Here is a 27,727-nt window from a genome sequence, read left to right on the forward strand (position 1 = left end):
GCAGCCAGAGCATGGCCATGCAGGGCAAAATGATAGAAGCATGTGAAAAACACAGACCTCTCGGCCAGGCTTGCTGCTCCCGCCTGTAATCCCAGCACTTTGGGAGGATCACCTGAGGCCAAGAATTCGGGACAGCCTGGCCAACATGGTGAAACCCCATCTCTACTAAAAATACAGAAAATTAGCTGGGTATGGTGGTGCATGCCTGTAATCCCAGCTACTCAGGAGGCTGAAGCAGAATAGTCGTTGAACGCAGGAAGTGGAGGTTGCAGTGAGCCGAGATCGCACCACTGCACTCCAGCCTGGGCAACAGAGCAAGACTCCCTCTCAAAAAAGAAAACAGAAAAACACAGACCTCGTGGCTCTGGAGAAGCCCTGGGGAGGTACCTCGGGATGCTCTGTTCGGCCCCATTGACGTTTCTGGAGCCCTGTGCCTCCCTTCCCCGCACTCCTGGCTTTGTAGCTGTAGCTGGAAAGTTCTCTGGAAGAAAAACTCAGCTGAACGGAGCAGGACCAGTTTTTAAAATGGGTCCCACTTCCCCTGGTTGGTCCCATGTTTCAAGGGGCAGATAGTTGTGGTTCATGTTGATGAGGCTCTTGGATATGGCCAGCACCGTGCTAAGTGCTAGACGCGAGTCATCTGCGTTTATTCTCACAGCACACCCCAGGAAGCAGTACCAGGATTTGCCCCATTTCACCGAGGAGGAATTAGGCTTAGGGAGGTTGAGTCACGACGCAGCTGACAGGGTGAGGGTGTGAGCCCAGACAGCACACAAGTGGGGGAGGGCCACCGGGTCAGCATGCAGATTACATTAGGGCCTTCCTCTGGCAGTTTTCGAAGACCCACCGTCCTGAGTACAGGCCAAAGAGCCAGGCAGTAAAGAGAGTTAAGTGCTATTCCTGAGCCTAGCTAGCCTAAGCCTCAGCCTGGCAGAGCTCGTTAGCAGCTAATGCATGACAGGAATTTCATGGCACCCTCCACTGGTCCCGTGGTGTTACCGCCTGTGTGGCACTCTTCTCTGTGTGGTTTTCCAGCTTTCATGGGCACAGGGAGAGTAGAGGCCACACCCCCTCTGGATGCACAGAGTTCAGCCCAACCTCAGGGGGTCTGGCACCACAGAAACACATAACCCAAAGGCTTTTACTTGGAAACGGGCAAATACTGGACTAGAATACTGACATGTTCACACGCTGGCAGAGTGCGGATGCAGAAGCTATTGCACAGAGCCTCTCTGATTGCCTTACTTCTCTTTGGCATGGATCAGTAGAGCCCCAAGGGCCAGTTGCTCACAGATGGGGACCCCTACTTCCTTGTTCTGTTAAAAAGCGCAAGTAGGCGAAGAAGCCTAGGCAGTTGACCCAGTCTTTGAAACAGTTGACTCCTCAGCACCCGGTATCCACAGGCAGGTGAGAGGTTTGCAGCTGTACCAGCCTGGTTTCCTTGGTAGGGCTCCAGGTGTCAGTGTCCAGGTACCTGGGCCATTTGAGAGCTGGGGCCAGGGGAGCCTGGTTTTGAGGGGGCGAGGGCTGCAGGGCCAGGCTGATGACCTGTGTCATGGCGTTGGCCGTCTCCTCTCCAGCTTCTCAGCCATCCCCCATCCCTCATGGTGGTGTCGGCTGTACCTGGACCTTCCTGCCTCTGTGCTCGGGGCAGCAGCAGTGAGTGCAGCAGCAGCTGCAGGCTATCAACAGCAGCAGCAGAACAGTGGCTGGAGGGCAGGGAGAGAGCAGACTCAGGTAGGGGAGAGAAAGGATGCCCACCCTCCTCCCAGAGAAACCTGCTGCGTGCTAGGGTCTTCCCTCACAGGTCTGGTGGAGGAGTCGGAAAGACCCGAGAGGCTGATGAGAGGTGTGGATGGTTCCCATGCCGGCTGCCTGGGCCAGCCTCCTCCCTGTTGTGTCTCCTCTTTCCCTTTCCAGGCCTGGCTCCTGTCATCCCTGCAATGGGGTCCTGGGGTGCTGCTGGGCCCAGTTCCCAGCACTGCCCATCATCGAAGCAGCATATCAGGGGATGAGGGAAGTCCCTTGGCTTCCTCCAAGGGACAACTGGCATTCCTCCTTGATCTGGGAGATAACTGCCGCCTCTGCCAGCCCTCTGGCTAGCACTATGGTGTGGTCTCTCTCAGATGCCAGGGTGAGCCATGGGGCGCTGAGTGCCCCGACTGACCTGTGAAAAGGATGATGACCGAGAAGGCCACGATCTCCACGGGCTCAGCCTGGGGCAGTCTCTGCAGCTTGAGCAGCAGCCTCTCGCCCACGGCTCGCATCTCCTGCACGAAGTTGGTGGTGGCCATGCTGTGCTGGCTTCCTGTCGGGGCTCCTGCCAGGCTGTGCCGGGGCAGAGAGAACAACTGGAGCTTCCACAGCTGGCCCCACACTAGCCGCAGCACCGAGATTCCACCCTCGCACCCATCCGCAGCCCGCAGAACGAGTTTGTCAGGTCTCACGCATTGCACCCCGGTGACTTCTACCTAGTGGTGGCCCTCAGTCCCCACTTAGCTGACACAGCCCAGGGTAGGAGAAGTTGGTGATGACAGTGAGACCGAGGGCTTGTTTCAGGGGCTGCCGGCCAAGGCCAAGGTTGGTGGTGGTTTCTGGCTTTTCTGTTGTGTTCCCTTGTCTTGAGGCACCACTCCTAGGTTTTGCCAGGGTGCTTGGGACTGCCACAGCTCCCTGCTGGCCGCTGGGTCCCTCGGGGTGGGAAGACTGGCATAGGATGCCAAGCTGGTACTCTTGCCTTCCAACAATATGGGGACAGAAGAAGTAGGTTCTCTCAAGAGCAGGTTCATAGGGCTTCTGGCCAGGGTCAGCAGAGGTGAAAACTGTCCCCGTCCCCCAGGCCCCCCCACCTCTCCCACCAGCCCAGTTTCTGCACTCATGCATGTTCTCCTGTGGGGGAGAGGGCCCCCCACCTCTTCCATCAGCCCACTTTTCATACTCATGTGTGTTCTCCCAAGTGGGGAGAGGACACCCTACCTCTCCCACCAGCCCAGTTTCCACAGTCATGTGTGTTCTCCTGTGAGGGAGAGCCTCCCCGCACCTCTCCCACCAGCCCAGTTTCTGAACCCATGCATGTTCTCCCAAGGGGAGAGAGGCCACCCCAGCTCTCCCACCAGCCCAGTTTCCACGCTCATGTGTTCTCCATGGTGGAGTGGCCGAACCATGTCCCTCCAGGTTTTGCCAGGACTCTGTCCTGTCTGCTGGGAGGGTGTCAGGAGGCCCAGGCTGCTCAAGTCAGCTCCTCCCTGCTGGCTTCACCTGTTTCTCTAGCCTGACCAGGAAAGTCCTCTCCACTCCCACCCCTGCCCCAGGAGAGCCTCTTCCTGTCTCAGGGTGCCTGAGAGGCCCAGGGTGCAGCTCCAGGCTGAGCCTGTCTGGGCTGTTGTGTCTTTGAGCCACTTTCCTCTTCTGCCTCTCCTGTGGGCGTGAGGGAGCTGGAGCCTCTTTAGAGAGAGACCAGAGACAGCCTTGTCCCACCCCAGCATAATCCAGGCAGTTGCTTGAAACCCGGGGTGGGGGGGGCAAGGTGGCAGGGGCGAATGCCAGACTTTGGCTGTAATGATTGTGGCCTCGCCCAGGTCTCAGCCGGTTCTCCCTGAGCTGGCTGCAGGCAGTGAGGCTGGTCCCTTCTGGTGCTGCTGCCTTGGCAGAGCTGGTTTAGAACCACTGTGAAGGTCATTGAACAGAGCCCTCTACCCTGCACTTGGCCTGTGTGTGGGCTTTGCATGAGCACCCAGGATGGTGAGGAACCCCCGCCTGCTGAGGCAGGCCACCTCCTGCAGAAGGTTGGATCCCCTGCTGGACCCCAGTTTGTCCCACTTGTGCTCACTTAGACCTTGTGCCGCCTTCTGCCTCATAGTCCTTCAGGAGCAAGATGGCAGCCGTGTACCTTCTGGATTTCCTTCTCTGCAAGGGGACGTGCGTGAATGTTTTCAGCTGTCTTCCTTGAATGCCACCTCCACTTCCTTTTTCGACATGAACAGGTTGCTTCATGTCTCTGATATGGAATGAGATGCTGGTGTTTTGAGGCTGTTGGGAGGACCATCTAGCAGCACATTGTAGACAGTCACGGGGTGGGGGGTGCCCAGCACATGAGAATGCCCCTGTGGGAGTGGTCTCACTGGCTTTGGGGGCTATTACCCCCATGCACCATCACTAGCACCCGGAACACCTTTTGGGTGTTTGTCCTAGGGCATCTGTGGTGTGAGTAGTGAAGGAAGGTAGGCGAGCTGGAGGTGGAGAGTTGTTTTATGCTTTTTTTTTTTTTTTTTTTTTTTTTTTAGATAGAGTCTTCCTCTGTCACCCAGGCTGGAGTACAATGGCATGATCTTGGCTCACTGCAACCTCTGCCTCCTTGGTTGAAGCGATTCTTCTGCCTCAGCCTTCTCCCTAGTAGCTGGGACTACAGGCACCTGCTGCCACACCCAGCTAATTTTTGTATTTTTAGTAGAGATGGAGTTTCACTATTGGCCAGGCTGGTCTTGAACTCCTGACCTTGTGATCCACCTGCCTTGGCCTCCCACAGTGCTGGAATTATAGGCGTGAGCCACTGTGCCCAGCCGGGAAATTTTTTTAAGGGATGATGGGGGTGACAGGCAGAAGATGGCGCCGTGGAAAATTAGATGAGTTCTTGTCAGAAGCAGGAGGTTCCCTGAGTTAGATCCACCCAGCTTCTCACACTTCACCTGTGGTGAGTGTGTTTCTGCAGAGGTGAGGATCCCAGTTTTCAAGTGTACTGACAGGCATAGGGTCCTAGAATGCCACAGGTCATCCGTTCCCACCGCCTTCCTTCTACACATGGGGAAACTGAGACCTGAGAGAGCAAGTGAATTCTCTGAGTTTACACAGCAGGACAGGGGCCCAACCAGCACCCCCACTGGTGCCCCATGCTATCTTTCAGTGGAGGCCTGTCTTCAGCTTAGACCAGCTAGATAGGAGAGCCCCCTGAGGGCGCTGCTTGTGCAGTGGGCTCAGTGCAGGAGCCAGGGCCCCAGAGCCCTCTGGAAGCCAACTGGCTGTGCTTGCCAGCCCCGGCCCACACTTGTGGATCTGAAGCCGCTTTTATCAGCACATCACCACCAGGCTGGGCCCACACTAGGCTCTTTGAGACTACCTGGAGTCTTTGTCACCACAGGTACAGGTCTTGTGTGCCTAGCCAGCCTATGCGAAGGACTGTCCCTTCTGGTCAGGCCAAACGGGACACTCCCTCTGGCCCAGTGGAGCAGGCTTGCACAAGGACAGTGGTCCCCTCTTGGTTCTGGGACCTCCATGCCATCCTCACTCCCCAGCTTTCCGGGCTCTCTCATTCTTAGAGGGATCATGATGCTGACCATATCCCTTGTAGGACAGTTTGCACATGGCTCAGAAGCTGGGCTGCCTTCCTCCTTTCCCTCTCTGTCTACATTTGCTCTGGTGTTTTCAGCCTTATTGGCATTGTGCCCACACGGCCTAATGTAGCCCAGCAGAGACACTCCTTAAAAGAGGAAGCGGGCAGGCGGTGGGAGGGCAGGGAGAGCTTTTTCGCTTGTGTGCCACACCCAGAGACGCAGGGAGAGATTGCGGGGGGAGCTTTTCCTTGTGAGTGAGAAGTGGCATGGAGACCTGGAGTCATGCTCACCAGAGCAGGGAGGGTGGTGGTTGGGCTGAGGCTGAATTTACTGTGCAGGAAAAGTGGGGTTTGTTGCTGAGAAGCTCCAGCCGGCCTCCAGGAGCTGCAAAATGGGGAGCTGCAGACTCATGCCAGGTGGACCTCAGCCCCCAGCCGGGAAAAGTGTCAGTTCCCACCAGCAGCAGGCTGTGGCTAGGGGGAGTGGCATAGCTTTGCACCCAGGGCTTCCCTAGGGGGCTGACTGGGAGCTGAGTATGCCAGCCAGGCATGGACAGCCTTATCCAGCCTTGGGGGTCTGATCAGGGCTGCTCACGGTATCCTGTCCCTCAGTTAGCAGAAGTGGGGTCATTGGACATGGCCGTTCTGCCCCCAGAGGGCTGGAGAGGAACCCCAGGAGCCCCTTTGCTTTGCAATTGATACCTTGTCATTTGGAGCATAAGCCTGTGGCTGAGCCTTCGTGGGGTAGGTTGGGGAGCTGAGGGGTCTTGTTCTCTAAAGAGGAGGAGGCACATTCCAGCCGGTCCCCAGGCGGTCTTCCCAGTGGGCTATTTAAAGCCAGGCCAAGGGAGTGCCTGATGCTTGGTGCCCAATATAACCAGCAGCCGTCAGGTGACTGTGTGGCATGTGCCCCAGCCGCTGCTCCTAAGGGAACCTTGGTGTTCCCAGCTGTGGCGGGCGGAATGTGGGAGCTCTGAGGCTGGCCACCTCCCCTCTCCTTTCCCTTCCTAGGTTCAGCAGGAGGAAGGCAGGGAAGCCCAGAAGGGCTAGTTACGATTCTGTATTTTTCCAGTCTTTCTATCTCAGGTTCAACTAACTCCTTCCAAAACCACACTTCCCACCTGTGAACCAGGGCAACCAGAGTCCGTCCCAGCCCCACACTTGGTAGTGCCTTGGTTGGAGGTTTCTCAGGGGTTCCTGAGTGGCTGCCAGAGCAAGTGGTGGCTTCCTCTGGCCCTAAGAGGGGATGCAGCCCAGCTGCCTCCAGGCCCTCCTGCTGCCCAGGCAGCCCAGCTTGGAGCCTTCAGAGGGTGCACCCTGACTGCAGTAGCAGGCGGCACAGGGGAAATGAGCAGGGCGAAGGCTGGCAGAGCTGGAGGGACGGGAAGCATTCCTTTGTGTGGCATCTCTTGGCACGTGGAGCCTTGCAACAGAGAGGCAGGCATCCTGCAGGCCAGACAGCTGCCACTCGGTCCTGAAGCTTCCGTGCTTCCTCCCCGCAGAGCTGATACTCCAACCCCAGGCACCCCACGAGGAAGGGCTGGCAGCAGGCGGCATGTTTGAGACTGATAAGCGAGGTGTGCTGGTGGCGCAGGGCCCCAGAGGCTGTTTGCTCTGCCCTGTTGTTTCGTCATGGTGGGTTTCAGCCACCCTTGCCCTGCCAGGCATTATCTTGTTTGAGGTCCAGCTAGAAAGAGGCATAACTGCCACTTGTGGGAGATTTGCAGGGTCCGGTGCCTGAGCAGCCAGGGGAATGCCCCTGTCTGTGGCACTGAGCCTTTGGGTGACTCCCCTTTCTGCCCTGGCTCCAACTGAAAGTAGAAAGTGGTACTTGAACGCCTGGCATGCCTTGTTCCTGTAGCCACCCAGGGCAGGGGGAAGCGCTTTCTGCTGCTGGTGTTAGAAACAGTAGGTGCTCCTTCTGCAGCTACAGAAGTTGGCCATTTATTCCCCCTCTGTCCTGGTTCAGGGACTGTGTTGGAGGGACCCTGTCTACTTGTGTCCTATGGATGTAGGACAGGGATCCCCACCTGCCTGCCTGGGGCATCTTGAGCGATAGCAGCGGGGTCTCCAAGCTCACCGATGTGCCCCAACTGCCACCTGGCCTGACCCTTTCCCTACTGTGCGCCTCCCAAACACTGTAGGAGTTGGTCTCCCCAGGCACCAGCCCCAGCCAAAGCCCCAGCCTCTGCTAAGCCCAGAACACTTGGACTGATCCTTGGTTTTCACATTTCCCTAGGTCATTGTTTTTCGTTCTTACTAGATGCCAGCTTGTTTGCTTTGAGGAAAATGTATGGGGGTTGGGGGTGGCTTTAACGCTGGCTTGAGGACAGGGAGGCAGGAGGATATCCAGGAGGGCTGCTCCTGGTGCTTCCCAAAGAACCAAAGAGCCAAACAGCCGGGCCCTGCTTCCTTAGGGCCGGTGTCACAATCAGCCTGTGCATCACGGTGGCACAGCAGAGGTCCTAGATGCCGGCATAGTCCCTCCTAGCCTCACTTCTGTGACCTCCCCACCTGAGCCTGGGTTGAAAGTCAGTCATCCAGGTTCCTGGTTTGGTGTTCAAGCCTCATTGCCAGAGGGAGATCTAGGGGCTTATAGGGTTCTAGATGGGCCCAGGAAGGAGGACCAAGGCTGAGCCCTGAGCTGAGAACACCTGGCAGTGAGTGGGCCAAGCCCCCGAAAAGACACAGATGGGCAGAGTCCTGCTGCATCCTGGGGGCGCCGCACGCTGGCTGGGCAGACCCTTCACTGACCTTCTCGACTGAGCTCTGCCCTAATCCCGGGAAAAAGGGAGGCTCAGCAGGCCAGCAGTCGTTCTCTCCGAAGCCGGACAGCAAAATCCCGCTTTTAAGCCCCCTGAATAGAAAGAGCTGAATGAACTTGCAGAGTAAGCAGGCCCTGGGGGCCCCTCTGGCTGCACAGCAGGCGGAGGGGGAGGCGCTCTGAGCAGAGCCCCCAGCGCTCCCGTAGCGCAGGGTCCCAACAGAAGGGACAGCGTAGGTGCATGCAGGAGGCTGCCCGACTTCCCTGTAGGGAAGTGACCCGGCGTGTCTCCCAAGACCTCCTCTCTGTGTTTATGGTGGACTGTGGCCCTTCACCCGGGGGCAGGAGACACTTGCTGCTCCCTCCCTATCCCCCCATCTTCTGTGGCCAGTGCCACTCACCTGGGAGCTCAGGTGTTGGGGGCCGAGCAGCAGCGCCCCAGCGTGGAGCCTCCTTGTGCTGTCCTCGTACTTCCTCCGTGGGTGCCGCTGCTCCCCTGGGCACCTCAGTGCAGCTCCTCTGCTGACAGCCAGCTGCTGTCTCTGCCTGGCTTTTTTGTTGTCAGTCGTCCTGGAGATCCAAGTGTCAAATTACTGTCGCGAGGGGGAGCCCGAGGAAGCCCTGCTTGGGAACTTGTCCTCCAACTTCATGGCCCGGTGCCTCACCTCTGCCCTGGGAGGGCTGCCTGGGGACAGGACGAGCTCCCTCTTTTCTCCTCCTTCTCCTCCTTTCCTCCTCCTCTCCCTCTCCCCTCCCTGTCCCCTCCCTCTCCCCTCCCTGTCCCCTCCTTCCCCCCTCCCTCCCACGCTGTGGGCTGGGCCTGGGCTGGGAGCTGAAGAAAGAAGTCGGCTCTCTGCCTCCCTGGCCAGGAGGACCCTGGGGAGGTTCCACCTGAGCCTGTGGAGGGGAGTCCTGCATCGCTCCCAGCTCTGGGCCTCCCACCTCGCCCTTGGGAGGACCACTCCTTGTGTCCCTCAGGCCACTCCCTGGCTGGTCACTCTCTCTGGCCTCAGGAAAAACAGTAAGCAGTGGGGAGTTGGCGCCCCCCACCCAGGCTAAGCAGGAGGCTTTGCAGCCAGCCCTTGGGGGGCCCTTGTGCTGCTCAGCATCCGAAGGCATCTTGGGGAGAACTTGGAATCCTGAGTGACCCGGGAGTGGCCTGCGCTCCCGGCAAGGTGCCTCATGTTCCTTGTGAGAGGAGGGCCTTCTGCTGGGGTTGTGGCCACGCTCCTGGCCCGGCTGTCAGGGCAGGGCTCCAGAGTCCAGGGGCTGGGCCTTGTGACATTTGCCTGGTTGTGCCATCCAGCAGGCCAGGCTGCGTGGAGAGAAACCGACCCCAGTCTCGCAGTCAATGGAGCTCTTTGAGTCCAAGCACAAAACCCCAGTGAGTCAGGGCTTTGGGAGGGCAGCAGGGAGGAAGCCAGCCATGTGGCCACACCACTTGGATGCCGGAGCCTCCTAGAGGCTGAACAGGCAGCCACTGTGCAGCTGTGCAGACGCACAGACTCTTGCGGATGTACCATTTGTCGCATTTACTCAGCGGAGCAGAGTGGGGGCAAGAGCGCACTCTGGTGGCCACCTCAGCTGTCCCAGGCCATTCAGGTTGGGCCTCAGAGCTGTGTTCACTCAGCTAAAGGCAAGTCAGCCAGGCCCTGCTTCCTCAGGGCAGTGTTGCAATCAGCCTTGGATCCTTGAGCGTGTGCCTTGGGGTCAGAGCCCCTCAAAGGGCTTCTTGAAGCCCCAGCAGTGCTTACACTGAGAGGAGTGCTAGTTAGAGTAGTTAACGCCAGCTATTCTTGTCCCTGGGATGTGGCACCCCAGACAGCCCTGCCTCTGTTCTGTCATCTCCTCTTGGGCCACCACGTTCTTGGTGGCAGGAATGGCTATTTGTAAGGAGCCTGAGAGAGCTGTGGCACCTCTTGTGGCCTCTGCACCTGCCTCAAGAATTGACAGCCACCCCCATACATAGGGATCAGAGATGCGACAGAGCCTCTTGGGCCAGCCAGAGGCTGCTCCTGGCTCCCAGCATGGGCAGAGGCCGCTCACCCCCGGAGGGCTGCAGCAGGGTTGAGGCAAAGGAAGACGAGAGGAGGACTCCAGGCGAGGCTCTGTGTCCCCCTGGCTGAATGTCCCCACCTGTGACCGCTCACGGTCCCACCCTTAGGGGTTTATGATGGGACATATTACTATACAGCCATGCCTGCCTTAGCAATGCAAGTATGTTTTGAGAAATTTAATCTGTCATTGTGTGGTCAGAGTGTACTTACGGAAATCAAACGGCAATTCCAGGGAGAAGGAGGAAAAAAAAATCAAAATGGCATAGCCTCCTACACACCTAGGCCATGTGGTAGAGCTTATTGCTCCTAGACCACAAACCTGTACACCATGTTACTGTGCTGACTACCGTATGCAGTTGTAACAGTGGTATTCGCATGTCTAAACACATAAACGTAGAAAAGGTACAGTAAAAATACGGTGTTAGAATCTTAGGGGATCACCGTTGGATATGCAGTCACTTCAGTTCATGACATCCTTTCATCCATCAGCGCTCAGCCCGTGAGGCCTGTGCCTTCCTGCACCATTTAACTGATGGGAATGCATGGGCTGTAGGAGGTGAAATGTGTCACCAAAAGGACACAGCTTTCTTGGCAGAGCCGGCATCTGCACCCGGAGCCTGAAGTCTGCAGGATGTCCCATTGCCAGACGACAGAGGGGAGCTGCAGAGGCGTAACTAGACAGAGTGAGGTTCACATCCTGCTTCCCAGGAGACCCCATATGTTACATGACTTTGGGAAAGTTCATTCACCTCATTGTCCTCATCTGTGAAGTGGGCAGAGCCGAACGATGCTTGGTGTGGCTCCGATGAGATGAGGCGTGTGAGGCGCCTGGCATGGTGGCAGACATGGCAGTGCTTGCTTGGCCAGCGATTAAGGCTTGGGTGAACAGACACCAGCCAGCTGGGCTCTCCACCCCTCACCTCTGTGGTGCTGCCTGCTCCAGGTGCCGCCATGCCGCCATTGCCAAGTACTTCGGGGATGTTCCGCCTGCCTGTGCTAAAAGCTGCGACCACTGCCAGAACCCTACAGCCGTGCGGAGGCAGCTGGAGGCCTTGGAGCGCAGCAGCACCTGGAGCAAGACGTGCATCGGGCCCTCCCAGGGGAATGGCTTTGACCCTGAGCTGTACGAGGGAGGCCGCAAGGGCTATGGGGGCTTCAGCAGGTAAGGGGCCAAGAAGCCAGGGATTCCCAACCCACTGGAATCCTCTGCATTCCCTTGGCGACAAGGCCAGACCAGAGGTGGCAGTCCCCCCTCGAGCTGCTAGGACACTGGGGACATCGCCGTCCCAGCAGCAGCACACATGGGCAGAAACAGAGTCCAGGCCAGCACCACTCACGCCTGGCCTGTCCCTAGGTACGATGAAGGTTCTGGAGGCAGTGGGGACGAGAGCAGAGATGAGGCTCACAAGCGGGAGTGGAACCTCTTCTATCAGAAGCAGATGCAGCTGCGCAAGGTGAGGGGAGGTGCTCGGTGCACCTGCTCACAGCCTCTTAGCCTGCTCTGCTGCTGGATGGGACTATCCTGCGGCAGGGCAGGACGCCTCATGGGCCCTTCATGTTGTCTTCCAGGGCAAAGACCCCAAGATAGAAGAATTCGTACCCCCAGGTCAGTACAGAAATGTTCCTGGAGGCTTGCAGGCTCTTCCCAGGGCATAGAGGGAGGATTGTCACCTGGGGTGTGAGGGACTTCAGAGAGCAGAAGGTGGAGTGGAAGGAACCCCCCCTCCCAACTCCCCACAGATGAGAACTGTCCCCTGAAAGAGGCTTCTAGCAGGAGGATCCCCAGGCTGACTGTGAAGGTAAGAGACGGGCAGCTCCTCAGCCACCCCCCAGGGCCCTCCCCCAGCCCCAGGCCATGTGACCAACTTCATTCTCCTGTGCCAGGCTCGGGAGCACTGCCTGGGGCTTCTAGAGGAGGCGCTGAGCAGTAACCGCCAGTCCACACATACCACTGATGGGTGAGTTCCACAATCACCAGACTGAGGAGCCCTCTAAGCTCTCGTTCCCTTGGAGACTACAGGACCCTGTCACCCCCAGTACCTCACCAGGGCCAGGAATGGTCACAACTTAGGTGCCGCCAGCAGCTGCTGAGGGACAGTAAGCCACAGGGTGCCCAGAGAGTCCTCTTCAGAATCTCTGTGCCCAAGGCCCTCCCCAGGCCCCGAGTCCCACAGGAGCTCGGCAGGGAGAGCCCCAGGCCTGCCTGATACCGTGTACCTGTTACCTTGCACCCCCAGAGCTGACCTCCGGGCCCAGGCCATGGAGCTGGAATATGAGACCTTCCGGAACGCCAAGGTGGCCAACCTATACAAGGCCAGCGTGCTGAAGAAGGTGGGCCTGGTGCAGGCAGACTGAGGGTCGTTGATGGGGCACCGCCACACTCTGAGGCAGAAGCTGTCTGCCAGCCATCTGGCCACAGGCAGCCCAGAATCCACCCTCCCTAGTCCACCCCAGAGGCAGTTCATGGGGGTAGAACTCCATTCTCTGGTAGTGGGAGGTTTTTCTAGTCAACCCTGTGAGCATGCGAGGATTAAAACTTGCCCAGGGTTGGGTGCCTGCAGCCACTGGCCACAGAAACCCACTTCTAGTGCCTAGTGGAAAAGGAGGTCTGGATGGGGGCTGTCAGGGGGAACTAGCAGGTGCCACAGCCTCCCTGCCCATTCCTGCCCAGGTGGCCGAGATTCACAGAGCCTCCAAGGATGGGCAACCCTATGATGTGGGAGGCAGTGCCAAGAGCTGCAGTGCCCAGGCTGAGCCCCCAGAGCCCAACGAGTATGACATTCCACCAGCCTCCCATGTGTACTCGGTGAGCTGGGGCCCAGGGGTCCCCAGACCCGTGGCCAGGAAAGGCTCCACTTCCCCTCTACCTTCGGGGAGTGTACCTCTTGCTGTGGCCTGGCTCCCCAGCAGGGCCCTGCCTGCCTCTTTCCTCCTACCTCCTGAGAGCCCCGCCCCAATGTAAGTGACTGGTCCAGCCAGTGGTTCCCTAGAGGGGGCCTGGTGGGCTGAACTTCCTCTCCTGTTCACATTTACAGCTCAAACCCAAGCGGGTGGGAGCTGGTTTTCCCAAAGGCTCTTGCCTGTTCCAGACAGCCACGGAACTGATGGAGACAACTCAAATCAGGGAGCAAGCCCCCCGGCTTGAGCGGGCAGGCGAGCACAAGTCCCCGAGCCCGCCCTGTGGCCTCCTGGATAAGGATAGGAGTGAGCCCCTTCCTGGGCCCAGAGGGGAGGTCCCTGGAGGCAGCGCTCACTGTGGGGGGCCCTCCCCTGAGAAGAAGGCAAAAAGTTCCTCCAGGGGCTGTTCCCTTGCCAAGGGCCGGGCTAGCAAGAAACAGCAGCTCCTAGCCGCATCGGCCCACAAGGATTCTCAGAGCATCGCCCGCTTCTGCCGAAGGGTTGAAAGCCCAGCTCTGCTGGCATCAGCCCCAGAGGCAGAAGGTGCCCACCCCTCCTGTGAGGGGGTTCAGGGATCCCCAATGGCCCCAAAGACGTGCACAGGGGAGGAAGATGGAGCCGGGGGACATTCGCCTGCCCCTCCCCAGACTGAGGAGTGCCTCAGGGAGAGGCCAAGGTAAGGGTACAGGTGGTCGTAGACTCTTGTGGAATCCACGTGGCAGCATCCCCTTTGCTCACTGGGCCTCTGAAGCTCAGAGCTCATCCCTAAGATGGGCTCTTCTAGGATGAAGTAGCCACTAGGACCCAGAGCCGTGATGCCTGCTCTTTCCTTCACCAGCACCTGCCCGCCCAGAGACCAGGGGAGCCCTGAAGCGCAGCCCACCCCCACAGAGGACACACGGAAGGGCAAGCGACCCCAATCCCAGCAGGTGCCTGCAGGGATGAGGTCGTTGGGGAGGACAGGAGGGCTGTGGGCAAGGCTGGGCACTGTTGTGCCCTAGTCACAGGGACCAGGGAAAATCAGTGCTGCTTTCCACACCCAGCAGCAGATAGGCTGGGCTGGAGGGAGCCAGCTGATAAAGGGGCCCAGTCTTCTAGAGGAGGGGAGCAGGCCAGTGGAAGGGAGCCCAGGAGTGACCCTCTGCTGTGGCCCTTCTCAGGAGAACCCAGAGAGCCAGGCTCAGAAGAGGCTGCGCCCCTCAGCCAAGCTCTCCATCTTAGCTGAGGGCAAGAGCGGCATCTTGGCCAGCGATCAGAGCACCATGAATCCCACGGCTCAAGACCCCTGCCAGCTCTCAGCTCCTGGCATCCCCTTGAAGGAGGCTGCAAGTGTTGTGGTCAAGTGCCTGACCCCTTTCTACAAGGAGGGCAAGTTTGCTTCCAAGGTAGGGTGAGCGGGTGGGCTCTGCCCTCTCCCAGGTCTGGGATACGTGGGTGTAGTGGGCGCGGGAGGTGGGGAGTGTGAGCCCAGAACGCAGTGGACCAGAGCAGGTTGGGCTCAGGGCCAGCCCAGCACCTGCCCTCCCAGGGACCTGCCTTGCTGTTGAGTTGTGGCTGTGGGTCCTCTGGGGGTCAGGGCTGGGTCCTGCTCTCTGCTTCTCTTCTCCCTCTCCCTTCCAGGAGTTGTTTAAAGGCTTTGCCCGCCAACTCTCACATTTGCTGGCTCAGAAGATCTCTCCTGGAAGGAGTGGTAAGTGCTGGCATTGCCAGGGCCAGGAAGCACCTGGGGTGGGGGAAGTGGTCTGTGGGGAGGAGGCTCACGCTCACCTCCTCACACCCCCAACCTGAATCTGTAGTGAAAGAAGAGGCCCAGAACCTCATCAGGCTCTTCTTCCATGGCCGGGCCCGCTGTGAGAGTGAAGCTGACTGGCACGGCCTGTGTGGCCCCCAGAGATGACCAACTGCTGGCTGGGCAGGGCCCGCGTCCTCCTCCAGACTCTAGCCTGGGCCTTGCCTGCAGCTGCCAGGGCTGTCATCTTCTCTCAGTCCTTCCACTTGCCAACCATACTTGGCTTTGGTGATGGCCACAGATACCTCCTGAATCCCGATCAGAGGTCAGCCACCTTTCTTTCTGCTTGCTAAGCCGGTGGACCTTTCTCAGAGCCTCCCTGCCTCTCCTGGCCCTCATGGCTGAGTTTTCTGGGACATGTGTCCAGGGCAGAGGGCAGAGGGTGGTGGAGCTGCTGCCAGAGGAGGGGAAAGAAGAGTGGCCCCTCCACACATTTAAGTCAGGACAAGGCCCACCTGTCCAAGGTATTGGGACCTACTCAGGGGAACCCCAGGTCCTCGCCCTTTTCCCCCCACCCATTACAGTGCCAGCTTCCAGCCTTGCCCAGGTTAGAGCTGTGGCAGGGGAATGGCAGCCAGGCCCCGTTCCCTGCTTGGCTTCTGCTTAGGAAGGCCAGGCCCGACCAAGAAGTTTAGGAGAGGAATAAAGTCATTCCGCTGCGTATGCACACACAGACCTTTTTATTTCCTCAGCAATTGTTTCTCCCAGGCCTGGGTGTGCCTGGGGCCGGGTGGGCATCATCTCCCTCAGACCGGGCAACCTCAGATGCCCCAGCCGAGTTCCTGCAGTCCCCTTTGGGCCCAGGCCATCCTGGAGAGGGTCTGTTTTCTTTCCCTGTTGGTGACATGATAGCAGTCCCTGCCCTCGTGGCCTGCACATGGGCCAGCTGTGCTGTGCTGTGGCAGGTTCTGGAACAGTGATCTGATAGCATCTGAGGCAGACCATCAGGGTAAGACTTGGGCCGGGAAGGCCTCTTCCTGGTCTCCACCCCGCCTGTGGTGCTCTCAGTTGACGCTGGGCCACTCAGTGCAAGAGGCATTGCTGTCCATCAGGAAGATAGTGGTGTATAGCAGCTCCTGGGCCTGCCCAGAAAGAGAGGCCTGTTACAAGAGGGCTCCCCAACCCGCCCCTTGCCTTTGCCCTGCCCACAACACTCTGGAGCAGCAGGCATCAGCCTGGGCTCCCGCTGCACACCATGCCGGGGCAAGGCCCTCACATCCTTCCCAAGGTGGTCGGAGGCCTGGCCACTCACCTGCGGCAGCTCAAACCAGATGGTCTGGGGGTTGTCAGCCGAGCCATAGTTGAGTTCCAGGCCAGGGGACCCCTTCTCCTCCAGCGGGCTTAGCAGGTGGACTCGCTGAAGGCTCTTCAGGGCAATGCGGCAGCACAGGCTCTGGGGGCAGCAGAGAGCAGGGCTGGGCTCCTTTCCCGGGAAGGGTTATTGTGGGTGAGGGAAGAGGAATGGCCGAGGGTCCCCAGGCCAGTGCTGTGGCTAGAGCCCTGCCCACCTGGGAGCTGGGGTCCATGAGGATGAGATGCTGGCGGTTGAGTCCCAGTAGGGCGGATCCCGGCAGGGCCTGCATGCTCACTCGCAGCACCACGTAGACAGTGTGGCCAAAGAGAGGCAGCTGGCGCACGGCCTCTGTGGTTGGGGAGGACACAGGCAGGAATTCTGACTGTTGGGGCCCTGGAACTCACAATGCTTGGCCCCCCAGGTCAGCTGAGAGGGACAGGGCAGGTGCAGACCCCTCCTACCTCCTCTGCCTGCATTCCTTCCCTCTTGGCCTCCAGCCCCCACCCCAGCGGTCCCCTAGCCCCAGACCCACCAATAAAGCTGATCTGTGCTTCCCGGGGCCTATGTCCTTCCAGCCGTCTCAGCTCCTGCTCCATCAGGTTCTTGATGGAGGCCATGTTCACCTGCCGGTGCAGCTGCTTTGGCACATAAGCCAGCAGGTCCTGCCTAGGATGCACAGCTGGGGTCAGCTCGACCCCTGACCACCTGGTGCAGGGCTAGGCATACATATGTGCCAGATAACTGAACCAGTGCCTACTGTGGGCAAGACTAGGGATCCATCCATGTGAGCGAGGTGAGGGCCCTGCCCCAGAGGAGCTGGGGTGGGTGGAGAGGACAGGTGTCCACAGGCCCTGCTGTTCCAAGCCAGTCCAGTTAGGGCCAGGAACGGTGCTAGTCAAATGGCCTTGACCTTGGAGAAGGTGAGGGGTTAGAGGCTAGAGGTGCCCCCACTCACTCTGAGGGAGTGTTCCTGTTGGCCTTGCTGAGGTGTTGCAGGGCGGCCAGCCTGGCGAGCTGCGCGTCTGCCTGGGCACTGACTGGCAGCTTCCCCTGAAGGTAGTCCCGTAGCACCTGCATGGGGAGCATGGGGAGGAGGTCAGCGGTGGCCCAGAGCCCCCATCAGTTGGCTCTAGAGGCCCAAGCCACCATAGACCCACATCCTTTTGGGGAGGGGGGCTTGGAGGTCGCCCAGGCAGGAAGCCATGCCCCCAGACTGCAGCGGCTGGAGGCAGGCAGGCTGACCTGGCCGTAGTGGGTGGTGATGTAGGTGGAGTTGTCGAAGTGCAGTGGGATCTCCCAGCCGAGCCGCCGGCTGTGCAGGCTCACGTTCTGGTCCACCACCACGTTGTTGAGGTACTCAGCGGGCCGTAGGGGCCGCACCAGCTCACCTGCAAGGGGAGCCCAGGTCCACTGCTGCTCAGACTAATACGCACCCCGCCCTGCCACCACAGCAGAAACCAAACCACCTCACCCCTGGGCAGGGGAGTGGTCCTACAGCGAGGCTCCATCCCCAAGCTCACCCTCCCCTTTGATGAGGAAGAGGGCAAATTCCTGCACTTCCTGTGGCTCCATGATACCCATTTGCCGGCACAGCTCCTCCTGCACGTCTGCTGCCACCTGGATGTGTGGACAGGCCGTGAAGAGGGGAGGGATGCTGGGGGGCCCAGAACTGACACCCAAGGTCTCCTCCCTTGGGGGTCCCTGAACTCACTGTGAAAGTCTGGATATTCGTCCTATAATCCACACCCCCCGGCAGGTGAATAAGAAGCAGGCGGGTGGTTTGTCCTTTCTGCCAAGGCAGGTTGCAGGGTCAGTCCACCAGTGGTCAGAGGTGCCTGCCCTCCTATGGGGGGACCTCCCACCCCAGGGTGTCTCACAATGCCCATTCACCATCCCCAGTACCAGGAAAGCCTGCATTTCACCCGCTGGGGGCAGCCGCCGTCGCCCCCCATATTTGACTGTGCGCTGGAGGTGCTCCTGGCTGCTCCGGGCCAGCTCTGCAGAGGAGCCAGAATCGGGTCACGAGGTAGCCAGGCCTCCCCCAGCCCACCAAGTTCCCAGTCCTAGAAGCCCCTGTTCCTCCATCTCCCCCTCTCACAGGCACCTTGGCTGAGGCCTGAATCCTGCAGGAACTTGGTCAGGTAGGGCATCAGCTTGGTCGATGGGGAGAAGAAGCCTGTGAGAAGACTGAGAAAGCTCCAGCCTCGAATGCAGCGTTCCCTGCAGGGCAGAGAGCCCAGGCTTCAGGCTGGCCAGGCTACAGTGCCCCGCTGCCCCCAGGTGCCCACAGTGACCAGCTACCCCACCAGTCCCCACTCACGGCCGGGGGTGTCCCGTGACCTGCTTGATGACCTGGCAGTAAATCTCATCCCTGAGCTGCTCCTCCTGGCACAGCTGCGGGGACAGGAAGGGAGGTGGGGTGAGGGATGGGGGCTGTATGCCTGGGGTCTGAAGCCCTGGAGAAACCCTGCTAAGGCCATCGGCTAGGGCTAGGTCAAGATGACATCTCACTCAGCTTAGGAGCATCACTGCACTGGCTACTCAGTCACTTGCTTCCCTGTCTCCCAGACTGGAGTGCAGTGATGCCATCTTGGCTCACTGCAACCTCCACTTCCCGGGTTCAAGTGATTCTTCTGCCTCAACCTCTGGAGTACTACAGGCGCGTGCCACCAGGCCCGGCTAGTTTTTGTGTTTTTAGTAGAGACAGTGTTTCACCATGTTGGCCAGGCTGGTTTGGAACTCCTGACGTCAGGTTATCCATCTGCCTCTGCCTCCCAAAGTGCTGGGAATACAGGCGTGAGCCACCGCACCTGGCCCCTGCTTCTCTGACCTCTTAGTGATCTCTGCTGGCTCCACCTTAACTCCCTAACCTCTGAGCAGTGCCGTGCCAGAACCGCTCTCTGTCTGCCCCTCTCCTTGTGTCCTCAGCTGCTCTCATCTGATGCTCCCTGGTGCCTGCCTTCAGCCTTCTTCCTTGAACCCCAGACTCCTCCACTGGGAAGTCTGGGATTTCAAGCCTTATGTGTCCAAAACAGATTCGTCCGCCAGCCGAGACCTGCTCCTTGTTGAAGATGGTTGTCCTCCTTCCCGTAGCCCACATGAGATTGGTCAGCACACCTGCTGGCTCTGAATCTTCTGCTTCTCCCCTTGCTGCTGGCCCTGGGCCCAGGGCAACACCATCCCTCACCTGGGACCACTGCGATAACTCCTTTTGCTTTTAAATTTAAACCCCCAGAATCTCAAACAGCTGAGCGACCTTGCAAAATGTAAGCCGAGCTTCCAGAAGCCTCTGGTGGTTTCCCATCTCCAAAAATCAGAGGCCAATGATGGTACAAGGCATGCGGTGGCCTGGTCTCCCCGTCCACACCCTGTTCTCATCCTCCGCTGTCCCCACCACTCACTAGGCTCAGCTGTGCTGGCCTTGCCAGTGTGTGATGGTTTCCCTCCCTGCAGGAAGGCTACTGCCAGGAAGCTTCACTGCAGCATCCCCTTCCCTGCATTCTTACTCTCCAGGGACCTCTCACTCCCAGACATGTAACGTCCTTGTCTTATCATAAGCACTGCAGAGACAGCCTGTTGGCTTCACAGCCACGCCCTCTGCACACAGTGGGTGCTCAGTAAATACTTTGGAAAGATTTGAAGGACAGTGACCAAGAGAAGGGGATCTCCTTTGGGCCCAGGCAGGAGGACAGGCACAGGCACTGGGGGTCACATCCCAGGCTTACCTTCAGCAGCTCATAGAGCAGATCCATGTCATCCTTGCCCCGGGGCTTGGACTGGTCGCCCATAAACTGCATCAGGGCTGCAGGCAGGATAAGAAACAGGTCGGGCTGGGCTGGGGCTGGCCCCGGCTCATGCTGTCGCTGTGCAGGGCTTTCATCTGCCATCTGATGCCTCACTCTCAAAATGCATGTGTGCCAGGCAGGGCAGCTGGCTGCCGTTCAACTCGGGGAAACTGAGACTCATGGGCACCCAAGGCTCCACACAGCATGTAGCATCCTCTGGACCCATGGACTGCCTTCCAGCCCCAGACTCCACACAACCCACAACGCTTGGATGGGAGTAGAAGCGGGTGAGGGCCCTGGGGTCCAGGAGCTATCACTGAGCTTCCCAGAGTTGGCAGAGTGGGACAGAGCCAGGCAGAGCTCAAGGAGAGAAGGGGACCAGACACTCAGGTCCATAGCACTGCAGACATGGGGACCCAGGATGCCTGTGGCCACTCACCCAGGAAGCTGGCCACAGCCTGCTTGCTCATGTCATCACTGAGTATGAGGAGTGACTCCTGGATGGGAGCCTGCAGCCAAAGAGAAGAGGCTGTGGGTCTGGGGCCCTCGGGGATCAGAAGGCAGATCCACCGGCCAGACCCCTCCCCGCCTCTCTCCCACCTTGGTGTACTGCACCAGGCTGTCTGTGTCCTTCCTGGCAGCACCTCCACCTGTCTGGCCCAGCCTGTTGGGGGAAGGAGGAGACAGCCCAGTTTGTTCGGCCCTCCTGCCCTCATCCCAGCCGGTTAAGGAGAGTGCTTAGAGCACAGCCTGGTTTCTCTGAGCATGGCACTCTCTCTTGGGAAGACTGAGGACAGACAGGCACAGGGGTTGTCCTAGTGCACTCACGAGGCCTCGGACTTCCGGAAGTAACGCAGGGCGAATTCCTGCATGGTGTAGTTGCTGGAGTCGGGGGGGCAGAGAGGCGTAGGCCGCCGAGGAGGGCAGGCTGGTGGCCTCTGAGTCATCACTGTGTGCCTGGCTCCAGGGGCCAGCAGGGCGCTGGGAGCACAAGAAACTTGGTGCCACCTGAGTGTCTAGTGCCCTGTCCCAGGAGTCCTGCTTCAGCCCCATCCCTCCCAGGAAAGTGAAGAGCTGTTTAGTAAGCGTTTGCTAGGGTGGTGTTGAACTAAGTACCACATGGGACACAAGAGCAGCACCCAGCCCAGCCCAGCCCAGCGCCTGCCTGCAAGGAGTGCACAGTCTTGCTGGAGAGACAAGGCAAGCCATCAGGAGTGGGCAGAGGGGCAGCCACAGGGGGTGGGCAGCCGGGTGGGCCCAGCACATGGCAGCCTCGGTGGGAGTCAAACTCCTTTCATTTCTCACTCTCAGGCAGGCATTGCCTCTGGCTTTCCCTCTCCCGTCTTTCTCACCTCTGAGGCCCTGTCCCACCGAGTCAACCCTAGTTCCCCGTTGGACAGCTGGCCCTTGTGCCGGCCACTCCTCTGCTCTTTGGAGAAGGAAAAGTCGGGAGCGGCAGCTGGCTGTGCTATGTCGGCAGGAAAGAGTCCGGAACGGCCCCCAGCAGAGCCAAACTGCCAGCCTGGAAGGCACCCAAGGACGTGGCTCACCCACCGGGCCCTCGGCCCCGGGCAGGCTCTGCCAAGTGGATGCCCTCCCTGTGTGAGCCCTTGCTGGCTTCTGGCAATACCTGGCTCCAGGGTAGCCACCGGCAGCAGCTTGATGAGGTCCCCACGGTGGAAGCTGAGGAGGCTGCTGTTATCAGTGATGTAGCTGCGCAGGGCGATGACATAGCCGGAGTCCTGCAGGCAAGCGGGTGAGGGTCGGGAGCAGAGAGCCTGCCTGTGCCTCCCTGTCCTGCCCGCCCACCTGTTTCCCCCGCTGGCCTCCCCTCTCCCCCTAGCACCCCAGACTTCCAGGGATTTGGCCCAAACTCCCAGCCCCTGCCCCCACCCGACCTCCCACCCCACGCCCCACACTTGCCTTCTTAAGCTCACTCAGGAACAGCTCAACCAGCGCCCTGATGGCCCTGGCATGGACCGTGTGCAGCACCAGCTGCTCGCTCTTCAGCGACAGCTGCAGGGTGGAGCTGCCTCGGCACTCCACACCCAGCACCTCTGCGAAGCTGCGTGGGGACTGGGCATGAGCTGGGGCCACCTTATCACCTGCCCCCACCTCGAGCCCAGGGCCCTGGGCCAGCGCACCTGTATGAGCAGAGAATCTTCAGCTGGTTGGGGTGAAGGCCGGGGCCTTGGGTCACCTTGAGCAGTCGCAGCCCGCGGTGGGACACGGCTAGCAGCTGCATGTCACTGCCATTCTCGCCCTGCCAGGAAGGTGGTGGGTTGAGGGCAGGCTCCTGGGTCCTGCTGCTGCCCATGATGCCTCGGAGCTGCCCAGGGCTGGTGGCTGGGTTTTGTCCTTCCTCTGGCACCTGCCCTATAGCTCTCCTGCTTGTGGAGGGTCTGTGCCCATGCACCCCAGGATCTAGGCTGGGGGCCTGGCATCCCAACTCCCTACCCCAGTGCCACTGACCGAGACAGGAAAGAAGCGGGAGAAGTAATTGGCCCAGTTGTCCCGAGCGGCCACCACGATTCGCTTCTTGACGCTGTCTTCAGTGGTGGTGAGGGAGTCCAGGTCCACCTCCAAGTCTCCTGTGGGCAGGAAGGACCCAGGCTGTCCTCTGCTCACACAGAGAGGACTCTAGAGTTTTTTCCCATAGCCGGTCCCTCCCTCAGGTCAGGTGCGGCCCCCAGCATTCAAGCTCCTGACTCCACAGTCCCTGGATCATACCCAGCAGGTCTTTCATTTTGTGCCGCTCATCCCGGGAAATCCGGATGCAGGACTCGGAGAAGGTGTCCCGCAGGATCTGGGGGCAGAGCTAGGTGGTCAGCACCAGGTCCCGAGGCAGAGCCCGCTCCCAGAGCAGCCATCGACACGCGTGAAGGAAAATCGGGGGAAGTCGGTGGAGCCAGGCACCCTGGCTCCAGGGGCCTGTGTGCTCAGCAGGGGGTCTAGGTGGGGCAGGGAGGGATGGAAGGCATGGGCCACCTCCATCCACACGGCTCACCTGTCCCCTCCCTTGCAACTGCCAGCCCTCCCTCTTCACTCACTGCCTAGAGACCCTGTGGTAACTGCCCCTGGGTCAGCCGAGAGACACTGCCCAGAAGAAACAAGATTGTTCAAGGGCGAGGGAGGGGCCGCGGACAGGAGCTACTGTGGGATTTGGCTGGCTGCAGTGGCTCATGCTTGTAATTCCAGCACTTTGGGAGGTTGAAGTGGGTGAACCACAAGATCAGGAGTTCAAAACCAGCCTGGCCAAGATGGTGAAACCCCATCTCTACTAAAAAAACAAAAATTAGCTGGGTATGGTGGTGGGTGCCAGTAATCCCAGCTACTCGGGAGGCTGAGGCACGGAATTCCTTGAACCAGGAGGAGGAGGTTGCAGTGAGCTGAGATCACGCCACTGCATGTGGGTAACCTCCCATATAGGCACCAAGGAAGGAAAACTAAGCAGAACCCTGGCACAAATAAAGCCTGAAGAATATCTCAGTTTATAGTGTTACTACTCAGTTATTTCCTTTTATATAATCCTTTATACGATCATATATTAGTTTATAGAATTAAGGCTTGAAGTCTCCCTTTATATAATCCTCTATATATAATCATATAATAGTTCATAGTATGAGTGCCTAAAGAGTATTTCCCTACATACACACACACACACACACACACACACGTAATAATATCATCTTAGTTCATAATCGGAGGAATGCCTAGAGTGGACACAGTACAGAGCATGAATTAAAGATAAGCAGCTTATAATCGGAGGAATGCCTAGAGCAGACACAGTGCAGAGCATGATTTAAGGGAAAACAGTTATACCAGGACAAGAATTCATGGCCCAGGTGGCAGCGTTCAGTATTGTAAAGAATACCCGCTGTGTGGCAGGCTTGGGGCAAGAGCCACTCCTCCTGATAAAGGAGTGGTAGGACCTTGCTCCAGTTCTTATGGAAGGCTGCCCTCAGAACGGCAATCCACCTTGGTGACTGAACATTATCAGCTCTCACTACCGTGCTGCTTGAAAAGCATCTTCCCATAGAACTCATTGGAAGCTGCCAGCAGGTGGCGGTAACCCTGACAGCTCTGTCACTACTGTGTGGCTTAAAGCATCTCCCTAAGAGTCTTCTTAGAAGTAGTTTGCCCATAGATAGAGGTATTGCACACTGCACCGTCTTCACTGCGCACGACCCACTCCTAGCCTAGGTGACCTAATGGGGGTGGACCACTTGTTTTATAGCTCACGACCCTATCACTATCCTTAGAGATGATTTCACTCACTGCCCTGTCCCGCGCCCTAACCTATACACGATAAATACTCGTGCTTCTGGGCATTCGGGGCCTTGCCTGACTCCATTAATACGTGGTGTGGCCCTAGAGCCCAGCTGTGTTTTCCTTGTACTTCTGTGTCCTCTTTATTTCTCAGCTCCTGTGCCTCAGCACAGCATAAGGCACACCCCACGACCCTGTGGGGCCATCAGCCCTACATCTGCACTCCAGCTTGGTGACAGAGTAAGGCTCTGTCTCAAAAAATAAAATAAAGGAAAAAAAATAACTTGGGGGAACAGAGGCTCACTCCTGGAAGCATTCAGAGGTGGCAAAGCAACAACCATTTATTAAGTACCTACTGTGTGCTATGCTATTAAGTACCTACTGTGAGCCTGTGTCATGTATTGTATATACTTTGCTTTTAACGTTTATAAAATTAGATGAATAATGGCCCCTACTTCTTTTTTTTTTTTTGAGACAGAGTTTCACTTTTGTTACCCAGGCTGGAGTGCAATGGCGTGATCTCGGCTCACCGCAACCTCCGCCTCCTGGGTTCAGGCAATTCTCCTGCCTCAGCCTCCTGAGTAGCTGAGATTACAGGCACGTGCCACCATGCCCAGCTAATTTTTTGTATTTTTAGTAGAGACGGGGTTTCACCATGTTGACCAGGATGGTCTCAATCTCTTGACCTCGCGATCTACCCGCCTCGGCCTCCCAAAGTGCTGGGATTACAGGCGTGAGCCACCACACCCGGCTTTTTTTTTTTTTTTTTTTTTCTGAATGGAGTCTTGCTCTGTCACCTAGGCTGGAATGCAGTGGCACGATCTCAGCTCACTGCAACCTCTGCCACCGGGTTCAAGCAATTCTCCTGCCTCAGGCTTCTAAGTAGCTGTGATTACAGACATGTGCCACCATGCACGACCAATTTTTGTATTTTTTAGTAGAGACAGAGTTTCACCATGTTAGCCAGGCTGGTCTCAAACTCCTGACCTCATGATTCACCCACCTCAGCATCTCAAAGTGCTGGGATTACAGATGTGAGCCACTGTGACCGGCCAATGGTCCCTACCTCTTAGGGATATTGTGAAGATTCAATGGGGCAGGGCTGGGCAGGCAGAAGTGCCCCCTAGTGCTACCTGCCAACATGCCCTACATGGTGTTAACCTGGCCTAGGCATGAGGCAAAGGGCACCAGGGATGCCATCTCTGCAGATGCCTCTGGCTGCCAGGTGGCCCGGTTCTCACCTGCTCACAGAGGAGCTGCAGGCAGTAGGGATGGCTGAAGTTCTCCCGTGGGTAGAATACCTGGAGGCGGCACAGAAGAGGCACGATCAGTGGGTCTGGTGCCTCTGCCCAACCAGCCTCTGCCCTTCCAGGCCTGGAAAACCAGCCTTGAGATGGTGAGCTGTGGGAACACCCACAGCCTGCCCCCTCTCTGCCAGCCCAGTGAGGCCAGGCCAAGGCCCCAGCCTCATGCCCACCTCCTTTCGTAGGAACAGCTTCCAGGGTGTGCCAGTGTAGGAGAAGCACACGCTGCCAGAGGGCTCAAGGAGCTGGGTGGAGAGCCCCTGGTCCTCCATGGGCTGTGTTGAGCCTGGCAGAGAGGAGCGGGCGAGGGGCCTCAGTGAGGGGCTGCAGAGCCAGATGGGGGCGCAGGAGGGAAGACCTTCGTCCCCAAGAGCCCTCCCAGGGCCTGGCTCCCCCAGCCTCCAGCTGCCCCACTCTTTCCTTGGTACCATCTCCGCCTCCATTTCTGGCCGAAAACTCCCTGGCATCCCTGAGACTCGTGGGCCCTCTATGACTACGTCCGCTGGGGCCACTGACTTACTCACAGAGCTTTCAGGGACAACACCCTGTGTGCAATGCCACTAACTTTCTCGCAGAGCCGTCAGGTGTCAAGGACAACACCCTGTGTGTGACAGCCTCTCAATGACAGCCCCAAAGGCGCCGGGCCCTGCCCTGGGTGGGAATGCAGAAGCTGGGGCTCCCCACCCACAGAAGGCTCCAAAGTCCGGAAGGCCAAGCAGCTGACCTCAGCCATGCAGAAATGCCTTCAGCCCTGGGCACCAAGAGGCTGTGTGAACCCCGCCACTGCCCCCCATGAAGCCCACCGCACAGGGGAAGTGTGGTTCCTTACAATGATGCCCCACAGAAAGGGTCTCTGGGTCCTTGGGTGGAAGCAGTGGTGGTGCTGGTGGCGCTGGTGGAGGTGGGGGTGTCTGGGCAGTGGGCAGGTTCTGGCCAAACAGGTCCAGAAGGGGCCCCTGCTTTTCCTTGATGGAGCTTGAGGGCCCAGGCTGTAGCGGGACCTTGGGTCGAGGGGCCACAGCTGGTGGGGGGCCCTTCCCTGGGCCGGGGGACAGCATCTGCAGGGAAACAGAGAAAGCGCATGGGCTGAGTCACAGCACAAGGCCAAGTTCGCCTCAGAGAGCCTCACGTCCCCCAGGGCAGCAGCACACACCCTGGGGGGGACAGGCTGGGGTACTCACCAACGGGGACAAGTGGGCACCATTGATACCCAGCTTGGCCAGAGCCTCGTCCTTGGGGTCACTTTTCTTCAGGAAAGCTTTGGGAGGCCTTACAGGAGAAATAAGAGGTCAGCAGGTCCATAGAGTAATTCCCTGAGGAGCGGGACAGCCCCAGCCACCTCCCCCAGGGGCACCTGGATGGCTGCACGGGCACAGGCACGGGGCCTGGGCGGCTCTGGTACATGCGGATGATATTGCCAATTTCCCTGCTGGGCTGTGGCTGCTTGGGCTTGGGGTCTGAGCTGCGCACCACAGTCCCCCTGCCTTGGGCTGGCCCTTGGCTCCGGCCCTTGGTTGCTGCCTCCTTGGCTGGCTCAGCTTCAGCCTCTTTTGCAGCTTTGGCCCCACTTTGCTTCAGTGGCTTCTTCACGATGCAGGGAGGAGGAAGAGTGGATGGTGCTGACCAGGAAAATAGGAAAGATGGTTAAATGCTGTGCAGAGCCACAGGAGCCCCAGGCCCTGCCCAGCTCCCCACAACCTGCGCTCCTGTCCTCTTCTTGCTCCTCCTGCTCTTCCTCCTCCTCCGCTTCCTCCTGCTCCTCCCCGTGGGGGATCTGGATCTTGACTGGGGGCTTCATCGTCCTCACTGTGATCTGTGGCTGCCCTGCAAGTGTCAGATGCCTTCAAAGTTACCCACGCTGGCCCAGCTGGGCTCCTGGATGGGCCACACCAACTCTGGGGAACAGAGAATACCCCACCCTCCCTGGCCCAGGCTCAGGGCACTAGCCCCGTTCCTGCGTGGGCCTGCCACCCCACACGCCCTCACCCATCTTCTGGAAATAGTTCCGTTTCTGCTGAAAGCTCTTGGGCTGACAGGGCCTGTCTTCAGCCTCCTCAGAAGTCTCCTGGCAGGAACAGAAGTGAGTGGCAGCCCAGCCAGACTGGGTGCCACACTCACCACATCCCTTGGGTCCCCAGGCCCAGGCCAGCAGCCTCTTCCCTGCGTCCACCTGCTCGCCCTGCCCATGTCCCCGCCCCTGCAGCCTCCACTCCCACACCCCTTCCTGAGACCATGGTTGCC

General features: G+C 58.7%; 3 protein-coding genes across 8 annotated transcripts in view; 1 reads left to right on the forward strand and 2 right to left on the reverse strand.

The window, feature by feature from the left end:
- The window catches only part of RECQL5 (RecQ like helicase 5), a 40,530-nt gene extending 25,026 nt beyond the window's left edge, over positions 1–15,504 (forward strand). The window contains exons 8-19 of one of the 2 annotated variants that reach the window (XM_032241664.1): positions 11,091–11,309; positions 11,502–11,601; positions 11,717–11,753; positions 11,888–11,946; positions 12,032–12,105; positions 12,385–12,478; positions 12,819–12,953; positions 13,183–13,721; positions 13,884–13,974; positions 14,206–14,430; positions 14,666–14,735; positions 14,842–15,504. In XM_032241664.1, coding sequence (XP_032097555.1) covers positions 11,091–11,309; positions 11,502–11,601; positions 11,717–11,753; positions 11,888–11,946; positions 12,032–12,105; positions 12,385–12,478; positions 12,819–12,953; positions 13,183–13,721; positions 13,884–13,974; positions 14,206–14,430; positions 14,666–14,735; positions 14,842–14,942 — 1,744 coding nt within the window. In that variant the 3' untranslated portion in view covers positions 14,943–15,504. Of the gene's footprint in view, positions 1–11,090; positions 11,310–11,501; positions 11,602–11,716; positions 11,754–11,887; positions 11,947–12,031; positions 12,106–12,384; positions 12,479–12,818; positions 12,954–13,182; positions 13,722–13,829; positions 13,975–14,205; positions 14,431–14,665; positions 14,736–14,841 lie in introns of those variants that run through there. The other variant, XM_032241665.1, reaches the window with a different exon arrangement.
- Positions 1,122–8,835, reverse strand: SMIM5 (small integral membrane protein 5). 5 transcript variants are annotated; one of them, XM_032241675.1, is made up of 4 exons: positions 8,492–8,835; positions 2,544–3,997; positions 2,168–2,328; positions 1,122–1,709 (listed from the first exon to the last, which is right to left on the reverse strand). In XM_032241675.1, the coding sequence occupies exons 3-4, from the start codon at positions 2,292–2,294 to the stop codon at positions 1,603–1,605; spliced, it is 234 nt and encodes a 77-aa protein (XP_032097566.1). In that variant the 5' UTR covers positions 2,295–2,328; positions 2,544–3,997; positions 8,492–8,835; the 3' UTR covers positions 1,122–1,602. The 5 variants fall into 5 exon arrangements, with proteins under 5 accessions (XP_032097566.1, XP_032097567.1, XP_032097568.1 ...); XM_032241676.1 differs by lacking the exon at positions 2,544–3,997 and having other exon boundaries at positions 2,168–2,331; positions 8,496–8,835; XM_032241677.1 differs by lacking the exon at positions 2,544–3,997.
- MYO15B (myosin XVB) overlaps positions 15,478–27,727 on the reverse strand; it is a 38,061-nt gene continuing 25,811 nt past the window's right edge. Inside the window, 29 exon segments of the mRNA XM_032241680.1 lie at positions 15,478–15,916; positions 16,087–16,227; positions 16,343–16,476; positions 16,661–16,794; positions 17,084–17,199; positions 17,371–17,516; positions 17,649–17,745; positions 17,840–17,917; positions 18,031–18,125; positions 18,233–18,348; positions 18,449–18,522; positions 19,854–19,930; positions 20,353–20,422; positions 20,514–20,577; positions 20,742–20,806; positions 20,808–20,894; positions 21,266–21,435; positions 21,544–21,655; positions 21,837–21,978; positions 22,058–22,176; positions 22,386–22,504; positions 22,644–22,719; positions 25,424–25,483; positions 25,660–25,772; positions 26,316–26,544; positions 26,668–26,755; positions 26,841–27,105; positions 27,185–27,310; positions 27,473–27,551. Of these exon segments, the coding sequence (XP_032097571.1) occupies positions 15,839–15,916; positions 16,087–16,227; positions 16,343–16,476; positions 16,661–16,794; positions 17,084–17,199; positions 17,371–17,516; positions 17,649–17,745; positions 17,840–17,917; positions 18,031–18,125; positions 18,233–18,348; positions 18,449–18,522; positions 19,854–19,930; positions 20,353–20,422; positions 20,514–20,577; positions 20,742–20,806; positions 20,808–20,894; positions 21,266–21,435; positions 21,544–21,655; positions 21,837–21,978; positions 22,058–22,176; positions 22,386–22,504; positions 22,644–22,719; positions 25,424–25,483; positions 25,660–25,772; positions 26,316–26,544; positions 26,668–26,755; positions 26,841–27,105; positions 27,185–27,310; positions 27,473–27,551 (3,270 nt within the window). The 3' untranslated portion in view covers positions 15,478–15,838.

The sequence above is a fragment of the Sapajus apella genome, unplaced genomic scaffold, assembly GCF_009761245.1.
Source record: "Sapajus apella isolate SASKATOON/1434 unplaced genomic scaffold, GSC_monkey_1.0 scaffold48, whole genome shotgun sequence".
Lineage (NCBI taxonomy): Eukaryota > Metazoa > Chordata > Mammalia > Primates > Cebidae > Sapajus > Sapajus apella.